The sequence below is a fragment of the Heterodontus francisci genome, chromosome 15 (assembly GCF_036365525.1).
Source record: "Heterodontus francisci isolate sHetFra1 chromosome 15, sHetFra1.hap1, whole genome shotgun sequence".
In the NCBI taxonomy this organism is placed as follows: Eukaryota; Metazoa; Chordata; class Chondrichthyes; order Heterodontiformes; family Heterodontidae; genus Heterodontus; species Heterodontus francisci.
The window spans coordinates 15,779,905-15,797,800 of record NC_090385.1 but is presented as its reverse complement, the minus strand read 5'-3'; the positions used below and the strand labels follow the sequence as shown (position 1 = coordinate 15,797,800).

General features: G+C 45.9%; 1 protein-coding gene across 3 annotated transcripts in view; it reads right to left on the bottom strand.

Annotated features, from left to right (window-relative positions):
- The window catches only part of LOC137377493 (E3 ubiquitin-protein ligase RNF128), a 170,593-nt gene that overhangs the window by 104,028 nt on the left and 48,669 nt on the right, over positions 1-17,896 (bottom strand). For 2 of the 3 annotated variants that reach the window (XM_068047144.1, XM_068047146.1), the window contains exon 1: positions 1,277-1,917. The exons of the other annotated variant lie outside the window; for it this stretch is intronic. In XM_068047144.1, coding sequence (XP_067903245.1) covers positions 1,277-1,706 — 430 coding nt within the window. In that variant the 5' untranslated portion in view covers positions 1,707-1,917. Of the gene's footprint in view, positions 1-1,276; positions 1,918-17,896 lie in introns of those variants that run through there. 3 annotated transcript variants of the gene reach the window in all.

Below are 17,896 nucleotides of genomic sequence, written 5' to 3'. Positions count from 1 at the left end.
AAAGCCTTGCTAAAATCGATGAAGACTACATCAACTGCTCTACCTTCATCAATCCACCTTGCTTCTTCCTCACATTAGTCAGACACGATCTTTCTTTAACAAATCCATGCTGACTATCCTGCATTTCTTTGTGCCTTCCGAAGTGACAGTTTATCTTGTCTCTCAGAATTGATTCCAATAATTTGTCCACTACCGAGGTTAGAGTGGCTGACCTGTAATTATTTGGTCTATCCCTCACTCCCTTTTTAAACTAAGGTACAAAGTTAGCAGTCCTCCAATCCTTCGGCACCGCACCTGCATTCAGTGAGGATTGGAAAATGATGGTCAGACCTTCCGCTATTTCCTCCCTGGTTTCTTTTAACAGCCTGGACTACATTTCATCCAGCCCTGGTGATTTATTCACTTTCAAGGATGCTAATCCCCTTAATACTTCCTCTCTCCCTATGTTTATCACATACAATACTTCACACACCTCCTCGGGTATAACATCTGCATCGTCCCCCTCTTTTGTGAAGATAGATGGCGGGTGGAATCCCAGAGCTCAGGACCTAGACAGTTGAAGACATGGTTGATAATGGTAGAGAAAAGAAAGGGGATGTGCAGGAGGCCAGAATTCGAGCAGCACAGAGATCTGAGAGCTGGAGGAGGTCACAGAGATAGGGAGAGGTGAGACGATGCTGTGAAGGGATTTGAATTCCACTGAACCATCAGGGAAATTATGCTAACTGTCCTTCATGCCTGGGATTTCAATTTGTGACCCCACGACTCAAAAATGACTGACTATGTGGCAATTGCCAGTTCTACCATAAACGGAGCACATTAGGTAACTTCAGGTGAACTGGTACAAGCTTAGTCTTATTTTACTGCAGGCTCACCTGACAGTCACAAGGCGCCTTTGGTTGAAAAACCATTTCAACACATTACTCTGATGTTTTAACCTTAACAGTCCCCAAATAAATTATACAAGGTCCAGTTGTCCCCTTTTATGGCAGCTTGCAAAAATATTTCTAAACTTGCAAGTTCCATAAAAATAAAATTACAGCAACACCCCCCCCCCCCCCCCCAACCCCCAAATAAAAAAAAAACAAATAAGCCCACTCGGTGCCTGTTAAGTTAAATTATCCTGGAAACAGGAACCGGTTTGAGTAGTAATTCCTGGGCGGGGAGGTAAATGAAGCTTCCCTGCAAAAGTTTAGATATAAAATTGATGTTTTTTTTGCCAGGTAGTCACTTGAGTGAGGTGCAGAGTGAACTTGACCAACAGCTTCAGCCTTACCTGAGTGAGACATCTGGACGACCTCGTTGGTGGGAGTTGGATAGTTGAAGATAACAGCAGCGCTCGCCCCTTGCTCGGCGGCGTTGAGGATCTTCTCGGAGAAAGTGCAGCCGTTCCCCCTCTCGATCAGGGCCACCCAGGGCTGCGGGGGGTCGGGTCTGGAGTAGCGGATGTCAGGGTTGCAGCCGAAGGGCTGCAGGGACTGGGGGATGCCCACCAGCCCCTGGACACTCTCCAGCGGGGAGTCCTGACCGTAGACGCCGCTTTCGGTCTTTTGCCAGAGGGTCCGGTTGTTGCCGGGGTCGGTGAAACTCACATTGATGTAGGCGGTCCAGAATGAGCTGACCGGCCAGCAGTACAGGAACAGCACCTGGACAACTAGCATCCGAGGGCAGGAGAGGCGAGCAGAACCTCTCCAAAAACTCGACATTGCTCTTCCCCTGTCTTGCAAGAGCACAACAAAAGTCTTGTGCTGCAGAGACTGGCTTCAAAAAAAAACAAAATCCCAAACGAATGTAACTTCCCTCCCAGTGTCAGTTTCCACAGTAAACGTAAAGTTAAACGCGTTCCTCAGATACTTAAACCTGCCCAGGTAAGATCATTCCCCGTCCTGAAACCCAATATATGCCTTCAAGAGAGAATCTCCACCCTCTGTGCGTCATTTAAAAGGGTAATGCACTTCCTACTCCTTTCACTCGCATGAGTTTCGAGCTGGGAATGACCCTGCACTTCCTGTAAATAGAAACAATTATCTTAAAAGAAATGGGTTTGTGTGCGCGCATCTGTATATCCATGCACGGACACGACGGGCCGAATGGCCTCCTTCTGTGCTGTTCTTTCTTTTGGGCCTCCTTATCTCGAGAGACAATGGATACACGCCTGGAGGTGGTCAGTGGTTTGTGAAGCAGCGCCTGGAGTGGCTATAAAGGCCAATTCTGGAGTGACAGGCTCTTCCACAGGTGCTGCAGAGAAATTTGTTTGTTGGGGCTGTTGCACAGTTGGCTCTCCCCTTGCACCTCTGTCTTTTTTCCTGCCAACTACTAAGTCTCTTCGACTCGCCACAATTTAGCCCTGTCTTTATGGCTGCCCGCCAGCTCTGGCGAATGCTGGCAACTGACTCCCACGACTTGTGATCAATGTCACACGATTTCATGTCGCGTTTGCAGACGTCTTTGTAGCGGAGACATGGACGGCCGGTGGGTCTGATACCAGTGGCGAGCTCGCTGTACAATGTGTCTTTGGGGATCCTGCCATCTTCCATGCGGCTCACATGGCCAAGCCATCTCAAGCGCCACTGACTCAGTAGTGTGTATAAGCTGGGGGTGTAGGCCGCTTCAAGGACTTCTGTGTTGGAGATATAGTCCTGCCACCTGATGCCAAGTATTCTCCGAAGGCAGCGAAGATGGAATGAATTGAGACGTCGCTCTTGGCTGGCATACGTTGTCCAGGCCTCTGTGCTGTAGCTACTATGATTCGATATATCAGTACTAGTGGAACTTCTGTGTATTTCTCTTCTCTTCCATGCTATATTGATGCCCATCTCTTCACTGCTTTTAGACCCTTTCTCACATTGCTTTCTAACTTTCATTTTTTGCCAGCAAGCCTTTATATCAAAAGGTTCATTTTTTAAAAATCTGATTGACTCTTGGAATGTTCTGTGTGTGCCTTATTACAAGGATTATCTTATCTCCTTTCAACTCTTACAGATCACATTTACCTTGCTCCCCCACCTTTCAATTTTCTATTTAATTCTCCCTATGATGTCCCGAAGTCTGCAGTTAATGTACAAGATGAGGACAGTTTTAATTTCCTTGTAATTTTGTTCCAAACTTTAAAACTAATCTCCATAAAACATGTGATAATGTGTAACAGATTTTTTATCACACTCTCAACAGAGGTGTCCAGGCATTGCACATAAACATATCAAGAAAGCAAATAGAACACTATGCTGTATTGACAATTCAGCAATATAATTCCCTCCATCACCTCGCCCCTCCCTATCTCCTCCAGCCCTCAGAGATCTCTGTGCTCCTCCAATTCTGTTGTTACAACCAGGTGAGAAAGAGGTCTAGGGTTCCCTTTCAGCCTTCACCTGGTCTTACTGCAACAGGGTTTAATTTTAAATACGTGTTTTTAGCTCCCTCTTGGTGAATCCTTGTTCACTGCTTTCCAATTATTTGGCAAAGAAACCAGCACAAACAGGTTTTCTTGGGTTTAAAGAAGAAAAGTGAAATGTTATTAAACTTAAACTCTAATTCAGTTAACGCCTACAGATACACGACATGCCCACTCTAGCAATACACACATGAAATAGAGACTGAAAAGAGAAGCAATAACGTGGAAAAGTTTGAGGCAATATCTGAAGAGTTTTTGTTACAGGTCTTCAAGTCGGGGCCCAGTATTCTTCTTAAACCTTGTTCGCTGAAGGAGACTTTTTTCTCTTGGGGTTCATGTGTCTTTAGAGGATTCAGAGACTTGTGAGAAAGAGATGGGAGCAGACAAACAGGCAGGAGGTCTTCTTCAGTCCAGGAGCATTCAGCTTTCTGCAGACTCTCAGTTCAAACTGTACCATTCAGAAACCCCCAGGTTGCCCAGCAGGTTAGTCATGTGACTAACTGGTCTGACCACGTCTCGGCTTTGTGTATTGTATCATCTTAGCAGGAAATGGAATGCGCTTCCCTGCCTTCAATGTCTGTTAGTATGTAAATGTGTTTTTTTCAGCCAAGGTCTGGCAGTCCTTGTAACGGGCCTTCTCTTCTTCCCAGCAACAATTTGAAATTTAATGTCCATGTGGCGAAATTAATATGCCTCATTCTTGGCAGGTGGGGGCCTGCATGACACTGGCCTCCTGCACATCCCTGATTTCCATCGTCCCATTGTTAGCGGAGAAAGGGAGAAAGTCTACCACCACCCTCAGTGAGTTTTGAGCCTTACCCACTGGATAATGTAGCCAGTGGCCTAAGGGAACTGCCTGAAAACATACCTATTGTTGCCCAGTCCCAATTTAGCCTATATAGTCAATTGGCCTGCAGTCAATGAACTGCAAATTCATTTTTACGATGTGTTATTGCCCATCCCTAGTTGCACTGAGAAGGTATTGGTAGACTTTCTCCTTCAACTATAGCAATACGATATAACTGAGTGACTTGCTAGACCACTTCAGTGATGGTGTGGAACTGAAGTCACATAAGGGCCGCACCGGACAAAGGTGGCATGTTTCTTTTAGGAATGAATGTTAGTGAACCAGTTGGGTTTTCGTATTAACAGCTTCATGATCACTTTTACTGGTATTGTATTCCATACTTCTTTAATTGAATTCAAATTCTCAGACTGTCACAATTGTATTTGAACTTGCATTCTCTTGTACTATTAATCCAGGCTTCTGGATGACGATGTAATTTGATGGTTTTCTTGCTCTGACAACCCCCACCCCACACTCCCCCAACAATCGATGAGATACTAACAGTGTCGATAATTCCACTAAGAGTGCATTGAATTTTCCAAGTGCAATGTGGAATAGACAGGTTACTTCCAGTTAAATCAAAGCTACAGGACAAGGAGACCCAGTAAATGTCAAGTTCAGGACAGATGTCAAGACAAAGAGTGATTAATTCCTAGTATGGTGAGTTTCTGTGGAACCAGGAGCTAGAGGGGCTGAATGTCCTCCTTTATGTTTGTAACCCAAGCACCAATTTAATAGTTCACATTTTTACTGTAACAACTATAGACTTTCAAACTATTGATAACACATGTAGACTTTTTTGACAGAACCAGTGTATTTATCTATCAATGTTTATATATCTATAAAATAACAGAATACATTTGAAAAGTTAAAGGATGCAATTTAACCTCCAGACCAGGATCTAAGGGACACTATAAACATGTTATGCTGCTATCTTTTAATGTCAACTCGTGCTGGTGATTAAACGACTGTCTTAACTCCATATATGGGGTCTGTAGGTGTGGTGTTGTGCTGAGCCAAAGGGAGCAGGAAGCTCCGAGATTTGATCTCATCTGCACTGAATTAGCACTAGGCGATTAGCAACTAGGCAATTGATCTTGGCATCCCACAAATTGAGAAAGGAAATCAGCCAAGGTGGTGGTGGGCTGCCTTCTTGAATGACAGCAGTCCATAATCTTTGTAGTGCTATGATACGGCAGAGAGGCTTGCTAGGCCAACTCAGAGGGCAGTTAAGAGTCAACCACAATGGCGTGGGATTGGAGTTGCAGGCAGACCGGACCAGTAGGTTTCCTTCTCCAAAGGAACACTCATGGGCCAGTTGGGTCTTTATGACAATCCGACAGCTTCATGGTCATTTTTACTGATACTGTGCTGTAACTTTTGTAGTGGGGGAGGAGAGCAACTTAACACTGTTACGTATGGCTAAGTGTGCTGGTAATCTGAATGAGAGAATCAGATGGAGAGTGAGAAGCAAGTTAAGGTACAATAGCTAGTAATTATGAGAAACTGGGTTGGGACTAAATTATCCAAACTACCAACTCCCCTGAGTGTAGGAAAAGGCATTGCTACACTTCATGAGGTAAAAACAAATTTTTGGCATGTGCCATGAGCACACATCACAAATTTCCACGTGCCTGCCCTGTGAGTGAATGGCAAATTGTAGCATAGAGAGTGCACAATTCTTAAAATATATGATCCCGCCATGAGGCAGGGAAGGGCGCAGCAGAAGCTTCACTCACTCAGGTTGTGCAAGTCAGGAAGAACTCATGATTCTTTCTGACACACACATATATACAAGCATTCTTGAGCTGTTGTTTTGGAGCAGGATTTTGTTATGACAAGATACACTGGAATGCTGCCTCCAGAATATTCCTGAGCAATGCAGTAATGTGGGAAGGTGATGAAACAGTCTCATCAACCGCATTACATGATTCATCTCTATTTGAAGCCTTGCAATTTTGTGGCTTTTGTACAAGGATATAAACATATGATCAGGACCATCTCTCCCCGCAATCTTTACAAGTGCACAGTGAACAGGTGGTACAAAACATTTCTCTTCTGACCTGAAAAATGACCTGTATACTCACTGCATGAGAACTAGGACTAGCTGTAGTCCAGTCAATCTCCTCCAAAGGGTGGCTATACTTTGTGGTCATTGTGAGATCATTGACACCAGATTCTCCCATAAAGCATCTATATGCCATCTTCACTAAGATTTCTCCTAATTAAAAAAAAATTGAGGTCTTGCATTGAAAACCAACACCTTAAATCCCTTCACGGCCTTGCCCTCCTTTTTGTCCACAAGCTGTACAAGCCGTCCTCAGGCAGCTCTGGAGAAAAGGGAGAAATCGAGGCCCAGAATTGACCTCACTAAGTTTTTTATTTGGAGCTGAGTTAATATATGAAAAATGTGATGAAATACTGGAGATGATGGTTCTAGATTTACAAAAATAAAGGCTACAATTTTTCACTGGCATTCTAGTGATTATCGCATGAGAATGTACCAATAGTTACTATAGGCATGGATAGTTAGCTAACAGGAAACAGAGAGTAGGCATAAATGGGTAATTTTCTGGTTGACAAGATGTAACGAGTGGTGTGCCACAGGGATCTGTGCTGGGGCCTCAACTTTTAACAATTTATATAAATGACTTAGATGAAAGGACTGAAGGTATGGTTGCCAAATTTGCTGATGACACAAAGATAGGTAGGAAAGTAATTTGTAAAGAGGACATAAGGGAGCTAAAAAGGGATCTAGATAGGTTTAGTGAGTGGGCAAACACCTGCCAAATGGAGTATAATGTGGGAAAGTGTGAAATTATCCATTTTGGCAGGAAGAATAAAAAAGCATATTATCTAAATGGTGAGAGATTGCAGAGCTCTGAGATGCAGAGGGATCTGGGTGTCCTACTGCATGAATTGCAAAAGGTTATTATGCAGGTACAGCATGTAATTAGGAAAGCTAATAGAATGCTATTGTTTATCGCAAGGGGAACTGAATACAAAAATAGGGAGGTTAAGCTTCAGGTGTAGAGATCAGGGAGGGGGATTGTGATATACTTGAACATATTAGTATTGAAAGGGAGGAAGTATTAGCTGTTTTAGCGGGCTTAAAAGTGGATAAATCCCCGGCTCAGATGAGATGTATCGCAAGGCTGTTATGTGAGGAGTTAGCAGGTGCTCTGACACAAATTTTCAAATCCTCTCTGGCCACAGGAAAGGTACCAGAGGACTGGAGGACAGCGAATGTGGTACCATTATTCAAGAAAGGTAGCAAGGATAAACCAGGTAATTACAGGCCAGTGAGTCTAACATCAATGGTTGGGAAACTACTGGAAAAATTCCGAGGGACAAGATTAATCTCCACTTGGAGAGGCAGGGATTAATCAGGGATAGTCAGCATGACTTTGCCAGGGGGAGATCGTGTCTAAATTAATTGATTGAATTTTTCGAGGAGGTGACGAAATGTGTAGATGAGGGTAAAGCAGTTGATGTAGTTGACATGGACTTCAGTAAGGCTTTTGATAAGGTCCCGCATGGGAGATTGGTCAAGAAGGTCAGAGCCATGGGATCCAGGCCAATTTGGCAAATTGGATCCAAAATTGACTTAGTGTCAGGTGATGGTCAAGGGTTGTTTCTGCGAGTGGAAGCCTGTGACCAGTGGTGTACCACAGGGGTCGGTGCTGGGACCCTTGCTGTTTGTAGTGTACATTAATGATTTAGATGTGAATATAGGAGGTATGATCAGTAAATTCACAGACAAAAATTGGTGGTGTAAATAGTGATGAGGAAAGCCTTAGATTACCGGACGATATAGATGGGCTGGTAAGATGGACGGAGCAGTGGCAAATGGAATTTAATCCTGACAAGTGTGAGGTGATGCATTTTGGGAGGACTAACAAGGCAAGGGAATATACAATAGATGGTCGGACCCTAGGAAGTACAGGTCAGAGGGACCTTGGTGTACTTGTCCATAGATCACTGAAGGCAGCAGCACAGGTAGATAAGGTGGTTAGGAAGGCATATGGGATACTTGCCTTTATTAGCCGACACATAGAATACAACAGCAGGGAGGTTATGATGGATCTGTATAAAACGCCAGGTAGGCCAGAGCTGCAGTACTGTGTATAGAAAGGATGTGATTGCACTGGAGAGGGTGCAGAGGAGATTCACCAGGATGTTGCCCGGGCTGGAGCGTTTCAGCTATGAAGAGAGACTGAAAAGGCTTGGGTTGTTTTCCTTAGAGCAGAGAAAGCTGAAGGGGGACCTGATTGAGGTATACAAAATTATGAGGGGCATTGATAGATTAGATAGGAAGAAACTTTTTCCCTTAGTGGAGGGGTCAATAACCACAGGGCATAGGTTTAAGGTAAGGGGCAGGAGGTTTAGAGAGGATTTGAGGAAAATTATTTTCACCCAGAGGGTGGTTGGAATGTGGAACGCACTGCCTGAAAAGGTGGAAGAGGCAGGAACCATCACAACATTTAAGAAACATTTAGTTGACCATTTGAAACGCCATAGCATACAAGGCTACGGGCCAAGTGCTGGAAAATGGGATTAGAATAGTTAGGTGCTTGATGGCTGGCACAGACACGATGGGCCGAAGGGCCTGTTTCTGTGCTGTATGACTCTATACACGGCATTGGTGAGACCACATCTGGAGTACTGTGTACAGTACTGGTCTCCTTATTTAAGGAAGGATATAAATGCGTTGGAGACATTACAAAGAAGGTTTACTGGACTAATACCTGGAATGGGCGGGCTGTCTTATGAATAAAGATTGGACAGGCTAGGCTTGTATCTGCTGGAATTTAGAAGAGTAAGAGGTGACTTGATTGAAACATATAAGATCCTGTGGGGTCTTGACAGGGTGGATGTGGAAAGGATGTTTTCCCTTGTGGAAGAATCTAGAACTAGGGGTCACTGTTTAAAAATAAGGGGTCGCCCATTTATGACAGAGAAGAGGAGAAATTTTTTCTCTCAGAGGGTCGTGAGTCTTTGGAATTCTCTTCCTCAAAAGGCGGTGGAAGCAGAGTCCTTGAATATTTTTAAGGCAGAGGTAGATAGATTCTTGATAAGCAAGGCGGTGAAAGGTAATCGGGGGTAGGTGGAAATGTGGAGCAATCAGATCAGCCATGAACTTATTGAATGGCGGAGCAGGCTCGAAGGGCCGAGTGGCCTACTCCTGCTCCTAATTCGTAAGTTCGTATGCAGTCAGAGGATGGCTAGCAGAATACATAGCAAGCTGGCTATAAAACAGAAAATAAAAAGTAGGGGGTTAAAAGTACTCAAAATGCCAAAAGATGGGAAGTGGTGTTCCACAAGGATCAGTGCTTGAACATTGTTGTTCCCCATTTACATAAATAATTTGGATTTGGGAATTGGAAGCACTATTTCAATATTTGCAGATGACACCAACTTGGGCTTTATAGTTAGCACAGAGGAAGAATGTGACAAAATACAGGAAGATATGAATAAACTTACAGAACGGGAGTGCAATTGGCAAATGAATTAGCTAAGTGTGAAGTGGTACATTTTAATAGGAAGAATAAGGAGCCACACAATCCTTGGAAACTAATGTTTAAATGGGCCAGTGGAGCAATGGGATCTTAGGGTCGAGATACACAAATCATTAAGAGTAGTGCACAGGCTAATAAGGCATTTAACTTGCAAACAAAGCACGAGAGATCATTTCTAGAGGGATAGAACTGAAAAGCAGAGAAGTTAAACTTGTATAGAACCTTGATTGGACCACACTTGGAATACCATGAACGTTCTGCTGTCCATACTGCAAAAAAGATATAGAGGTACTGTGAATGTGGAAAAAGGTTTTACTGGAATGATACCAAAACTGAGAGGTTATACCAATCAGGAAATATTGAACAGGCTGATGCTCTTTTCTTGAGGAAACGGAAGACTGAGAGGAAACCTGGTGGAGGACATGAAGATTAATTATGAAAGGGTTTGATAGGGTAGATGCAAAGAAAATGTTTCCATTTGTGAGGGAGACCAGAACTTAGGGGCCATAAATATAAGATAGTCACCAATAAATCCAATAAAGAATTCAGAAGAAACATCTTTACCCAGTGAGTGGTGAGTGTCTGGAATTCACTGCCAGGAATGGTGGTGGAGGCAGAAACCCACAATTCTTTTAAGACCGCAATTGTTGACAACGCGATAGGTAGGTGGCGCTGTTTTGGCACATGCGCAAATACAGCATGTGCCACGAAAACGTCACAGCTTGCGACTGTAGCAGCTGCCAGGACTAAAGATGGTGCTGCTCAAAGAATCACAAAGATGAAACCTGACAAACACGTGGCAGAATTCAATGGCCGGAGTGAGAGAGTGGAGCGGGCCGGGGAGATCAGCGCGGGGGCCGGGGAGAGCAGCGCGGGGGCCGGGGACAGCAGCGCGGGGGCCGGGGAGAACAGCGGTAGCGGTGCCGGGGGGCGAGGGGGGGGGAAGGGAGAGGGAGGGGGGGGAAGGGAGAGGGAGGGGGGGGGAGGGAGAGGGAGGGGGGGGAGAAAGAGGGAAGGGGGAGAAAGAGGGGTAAGGAAGGGAGAGAAAGAGGGAGAGGGAGGGGTAAGGAAGGGGGAGGGGAGAAAGAGGGAGGGGGAGAAAGAGGGAGAGGGGGAGAAAGAGGGGGAGGGGGAGGGGGAGAGAAAGAGGGCGGGAGAGAAAGAGGGGGAGGGGGAGAGAAAGAGGGAGGGGTAAGGAAGGGGGGAGGGAGAGAGCTGGGGGGAGAGGGAGGAAGGGGAGAGAGTGGGGGGGGGGGGGGAAGCAGCGGAACGGAAGAGGAGCGCCTTTTTCTGTGCATGCGCCATAAACACAACAGCAAAAGACTTACCGGCCAGTCCCTGGACCCGGTGACACCAAGGTCTTCGCACGCTCGCTCCCCGCGGCTCTCTACGGCCTCTCGCTTCCGGCCCTCTCCATTCAGCCGTTCCCTCCAGCTGCGGATGCCCAATCCAGTTGCTTTCTCCCCTACCCAGTTGCTTTCTCTACTTCGCCACAGTACTTCAGGCATTTCAACTGTTTGGTCCCTGCATTTTGCATGCCCCCTCTCCCCACCCCTCCCCGAACTCCCCACCCCTCCCCCTCTTCACCCACCCCTCCCTCCACCCCCCCCACCATAGTTGAATATCTGAAGTGCAGTTGCAAAGTCGGGGAAATAGCATGCAAAACAAAACCTCAACAATTCTGGGTTTAATTATTGAAAAGTTTTATTAAGTTCATTAAGTATCCGCGGAACTGCTGTACATGGATACATGAGTGTTGTGTCCAGCATTCCCGTCAGACAGACAGGCCGAGTCTCTGCTATGCACAGCTAAAGAGATTATTCCTGGAGAGCCTTGTGGTGAATAAACGCTTGGCTCTCTATTCCACGACTGTATTGTCCATGTGAAGAAGGCAAAGTCACAAGAGTCTGAGCTCAGTCTATTCTTGGTGAATGTTCCCCAAGCGCATCCCAATGTGCATTCCCAATTCATCCATAAATGCAATGTTCCTTTCCACATCGTGATGAGCTCCGCAGCATGATCTAGTTGCCTTCGTTGCTTGAATGCTGACCTTAAGTCTCAAGGATTGTTTTCTCGACGGCATGTTTTACATGAAAAGAAATAAAGCAAATCAGAGTCAGAGCTTGCCTCCCTCCATCCACTGAAATTACTGTTGTGCACACCTTTTTAAGTTCTGCAGTGAAGGCACCAATTGATAACGTCGCCAATGAAGCACTTATTACCCACCTCAGATGCAGGAATCAGCACATCCTTGCGTTCTCTCCCGCACTGCCTCCTTTGCTTGAATGCCGTCCTTAAGTGTCAAGGATGGTTTTCTCAAGGGCACGTTTTACATGAAAGAAAATAAGGAAAGAACAGGAGTGTCAGAGCTTCCCTCCCTCCAATGAAATTACTGTTGAGAATGCTTTGTGTTCTGCGGTAAAGGCATGTACTGATAACACCGCCAATGAATCACTTAGCACCCACCTCAGCTGTAGAAGGCAGGATGATGTTACTGTCCCTATCTCATGATGGTTCATTGCTGCTCTCAGGGAAAACATGAATGATGTGAGGGTGCTGGAAAAGAAGCACATTTCTTTTGGGCTATGAACATAAAGCTGGCCATTTAGCCCAGCAGTTTCCTGCCAGTGGTTATGTTACTCGTGCATCTTTCCATCCATTCCCATTTAATCCTGCCTACTACTATCCCCAGTTGTGTTCACAGCAAGAGCATTCACATTTCTGCTACCACTGGACACGGCATGCTTGTTTCTTTTAGTGCTCAGTCTCTTCTTGCTGAATGTTCCCCAAGTGCTTGACCCCTTTGGACGCCCTCTCTGCTTGACAGGCAGCAACTGGCAATTGCGGAGTCTCACAAGGCTCTGCATGGTTGTTTCAACGTCGGATGGGGAAACAGGTGGCTGTGTGTCCATGAGCACTGCCCTGATGCGTGTAGGAGCAGGTAACTGTGTGCCCATGAGCACTGCCCTGATGGGTGTAGGAGCAGGTGACTGTGTGCCCATGAGCACTGCCCTGATGGGTGTAGGAGCAGGTAACTGTGTGTCCATGTGCACTGCCCTGATGGGTGTAGGAGCAGGTGACTGTGTAACTGAGCAGCAAGGAGAGGGTACCGCAGGTAGGGGAAGTGGAGATTTGAACAGGCAGGCATATGTATGGTCCATCAGATCATTAGGCCAGGGGGTGAGACGCTCAGGATCCAGGGTTTGTGACACGTGACTGATGTCCAGCGCGCGGCCACCTCCATCCGAAGGTGCTTCCGGGCAATTGTTGGGCATAGTAAATGGCTCCATCTCATCAGCCAGTCCTTGCTGCCAGCGGAGAGTCTGTTGCCGCAGCCAGTCCAGTCTCCTCATGAATGCTGCCGTTCCACTCTGCAGAACGGCCTGTTGTAGCTGGTACAATTGATCTGAAAGCAAGCGGTATTTTTCATTGTGGCTGAGGGGCCTTGGCTGTTCCTCTGTAATCACAATGGCAGCAGCCATGCCTGTCGTCGTTGGTGTCTGAGATGCACGCCAGCGACAATTGGGGGCGAGCCTGTCCAAAGGCAGACCCAGATGCCTCTGCACAACAACAGCATGTTTGCAGGGCAACAAAGTTTGAATGGAGAAGATGCAGCTGCAGGTAGCCTGGCCATCATGTATCTGCAGTGTGTACTGTTTGGCGCCAGAAATCACAGTCACTGTGCCTTCATCCTGCTACATGCGGTGGCCCAGACAATGGAAATGTTTTCAGAGCAACTTGCAAAGGCAGAGCAACTTACCTTGGAACAATCTCCTGTGTCAAATAAAAATGAAGCAAGTCTCCTAAACGAATAAATAATTCAGATAAAATGCGAGAAAATGCCCGACGAAACCTCTCCTCCTTCCACTTTCAAAATGTCGCGCCGAAGCTTTGACGCATGCGCAGAGGCCAAACTGGCGCGTCGGCGAGGAAGACGAAATAACGCGATGACGTCACCTGCGCATGCGCACAACCTTACCGGCAGGTCGGACCGCAGCGCATGCGCAGAGATGAGGAGACTGTGTGCGCATGCGCTTACCGCGTCGTCTGCGCATGCGCAAAGCGGTCCTGGTCAGCCCGACCGCAGCGCATGCGCAGGGGGCATGAGACCGTCTGCGCATGTGCACACTGCGGCGCATCCTGATGACGTGTCCGATGAAGTAGCGTTGTCATGAATTACTTTGTTCTTTTAAAAGGTATCTGGACATGCACCTGAAGTGCTGCAACCGGCAAGGCTATGGACCAGGTGCTGGAAGGTGGGATTAGATTGTGCAGCTAGTTTTTTCGGCCAGCACGGACATGACGGGCTGAATGGCCTCCTTCTCTGCTGTAGTTTTTCTATGGTTTTCTATCACCATCACTGCGACTGTCTATTTCCACCTCTAACATTGCACAACTCTGCCCCTGCCTCAACTCATCTGCTGCTGCTGAAACCCTCATCTATACCGTTATTACCTCTGGACTTGACTATTCCAATGTTCCAATGCCCTCCTGGCTTACCTTCCATGTTCTACCCTCCGGAAACTTGAGGTCACCAAAAACTCTGCTGTCTGCATTCTAACCCACGCCAAATCCCGTTCACACATCTCCCCTGTGCTCGCCGACCTATGCTGGCTCTCAGTTAAACAATGGCTCGATTTTAAAATTGTCATCCTTGTTTTCAAATTCTATGGCCTCACCGCTCCCTATCTCTGTAACGTCCTCCAGCCCCACAGCCCTCCGAGATATCTACACTTCTCTGATTCCGATTCTTGAGCGTCCTCTATTTTAATTGCTCCACCACTGATGGCCGTGCCTTCAGCTGCCTGGGCCCTAAACTCTGGAATTCCCTCCTTAAACCTCTCCGCCTCTCTACCTCTCCTTCAAGACACTCCCTAAAACCTATCTCTTTGATCAAGCGTTTGGTCATCTGCCCTAACATCTCCTTATGTGGCTCGGTATCAAATTCTGCTTTAAAACACTCTTGTGAAGTGCCTTGGGACATCATATTCTGTTAAAGGTGCTATATAAATGTAAGTTGTTGTTATGCCTTAATTTAAGTATTAATATTGTGTGACAAGATATTTGGTGCCAAACAGATTTTCCATGCAAAAGAGCGGGGGAAAGTAGGCCAGCAATCTTTTATTAAATATTTTTTCTTTGGCCTCCTTGTCTCGAGAGACAATGGGTAATGCGCCTGGAGGTGGTCAGTGGTGTGTGGAGCAGCGCCTGGAGTGGCTATAAAGGCCAATTCTAGAGTGACAGACTCTTCCACAGGTGCTGCAGAAAAATTTGTTTGTCGGGGCTGTTACACAGTTGGCTCTCTCCTTGCGCCTCTGTCTTTTTTCCTGCCAACTACTAAGTCTCTTCGACTCGCCACACTTCAGCCCCACCTTTATGGCTGCCCGCCAGTTCTGGCGATCGCTGCCAACTGACTCCCACGACTTGTGATCAATGTCACAGGACTTCTTGTCGCGTTTGCAGACGGCTTTAAAGCAGAGACATGGTGGGTCTGATACCAGTGATGAGCTCGCTGTACAATGTGTCTTTGGGGATCCTGCCATCTTCTATGCGGCTCACATGGCCAAGCCATCTCAAGCGCCGCTGACTCAGTAGTGTGTATAAGCTGGGGATGTTGCCCACCTCGAGGACTTCTGTGTTGGAGATACGGTCCGGCCACCCAATGCCAAGTATTCTCCGGAGGCAGCAAAGATGGAATGAATTGAGACGTCGCTCTTGGCTGACATACGTTGTCCAGGCCTCGCTGCCATATAGCAAGGTACTGAGGACACAGGCTTGATACACTCGGACTTTTGTGTTCCGTGTCAGTGCGCCATTTTCCCACACTCTCTTGGCCAATCTGGACTTAGCAGTAGAAGCCTTTCCCATGCGCTTGTTAATTTCTGCATCTAGAGACAGGTTACTGGTGATAGTTGAGCCTAGGTAGGTGAACTCTTGAACCACTTCCAGAGCGTGGTCGCCCATATTGATGAATGGAGCATTTCTGACGTCCTGCCCCATGATGTTCTTTTTCTTGAGGCTGATGGTTAGGCCAAATTCATTACAGGCAGCCGCAAACCTGTCGATGAGACTCTGCAGACACTCTTCAGTGTGAGATGTTAAAGCCGCATCGTCAGCAAAGAGGAGTTCCCTGATGAGGACTTTCCGTACTTTGAACAACCTGCCCCCTGATCTTGTGTGGAGGAAAATTCCTTCTTCAGAGGACTTGCACAAAATTATATTCAGCCTACTCCAAACATAATATGGCAGTGTCATGATCTTCACATCCTGTGATTCACACTTGCACTTGATTGCCTGAAATTTCTTACTTATAAAACAGTGATAAATCACAATTGAATGGGGATAGAATGTAAATCAATATGTAGCAAGTGGGAATGAGAAACAAAAAAAAATCAAAACAAAAATTGGCAATGAGCAGCAGCTAGCACGAGTTAAAGCTAACTTCCTTAGAATTTGAAAAGGGAGGAAATTATGGCTTTGCATTTAGTTGAGATTTTGATTCCATTTCTAATCTGTTGCAAGTGAATTCAATTATTCCACCAAGCTATCTCTTATTCTACATTCTTATGCTCGGATGATATTTATCCTAGACCGCTGTAAGAAACTAGGAAGGAGAATGTGAGGCACTGAATCATTATGAAGGAGTCACAGACCAGTAGACTGGAAACACTCAGAGGGTTGTGAATCTTTGGAATTCTCTACCCTAGAAGGCTGTGGATACTCATTTGTTGAGTATATTTAACACTGTGATTGATAGGTACTCCAAGGAATATGGGGATCAGGTGGGAAAGTGATAATGTTGTAAAAGTTCAGCCATGATCTTTTCGAATGGCAGAGCAGGCTCAAGGGGCTGAATGGCCTACTCTTGCTTCTATTTCTTATGTTCTTACATTCTTATATATGTCAATGTGGTTCAAATTGGATTACAAAACAGACGCAGGCAATAATAGATCATTGACTTTACTCCAGTTCCATGCAAAATGATGGAATTTCCAGGAGCAAACTGAGGAATTAATATGGGTACGTTGATGTTGTGGTTGTGTTACTAGTCTAGTAATCCAGAGGACTGGACTAATAATCTGGAGACATAAATTCAAATCCCACCATAGCAGTGGGTGAATTTGAATTCAGTTAAAAATAATTAAATAAATCTGGAATAAAGCTAGTATCAAGTAATGAAACTATTGGATTGTCATAAAAACACAAAGGGTTGAATAAAATCCTTTAGGGGAGGAAACCTGCCATCCATATCTGGTCTGGCCTCTGTGTGACACCAGACCCACAGCAATGTGGTTGACTCTTAATCTGATAGGGCCTATCAAACCACTACAAAGATATATAATAATAAACAGGTTGGTTTACTTGGCTTTAACCTAGGCATGGGATTTGGATATGACAAAGACACAGCCCAGTAAATCCTGCAAAGTCCTCCTCATTGGCATGTGGGGACTTATGGCAAAATTGAGAGAGCTGTCTCATGGACCACTGAAGCAAAGTCTGACATAGTCATAATCACCGAATCATACCTTAGAGCCAACATCCCAGACTCCTCCATCACCAACCCTGGGTATGTCCAGTCAAACCAGCAGGACAGACCCACAGAGGTGGTGGCACAGTTTATACAATTGAGAGGGAGTGGCCCTAGGAGTCCTCAATATTGACTCCAGACCCCATGAAGTCTCATAGCATCAGGTCAAACATGAGCAATGAAACTTCTTGCTGATTACCACCAACTGCCCTCCCTCAACTGATGAAGCATTGCTCCTCCATGTTGAACACCACTTGGAGAGGCACTGAGGGCAGCAAGGGTACAGAATGTACTCTTGGTGGGGGACTTCAATGTCCACCATCAAGAATGGTTCAGTAACACCACTACTGGCTGAGCTGATTGAGTCCTGAAGGACATAGCTGCCAGACTGGACTTGCAGCATGTGGTCAGGGAACCACCACGAGGGAAAAATCTAATTGATCTCATGTTCACCAATCTACCTGTCACAGATGCATCTGTCCATGATAGCATTGAAAGGAGTGACCACCACATAGTACTTGTGGAGACAAAGTCCCATCTTCACACTGAGGATATCCTTCATTGCGTAATGTGGCACCATCACTGTGCTAAATGGGATTAAGAACAGATCG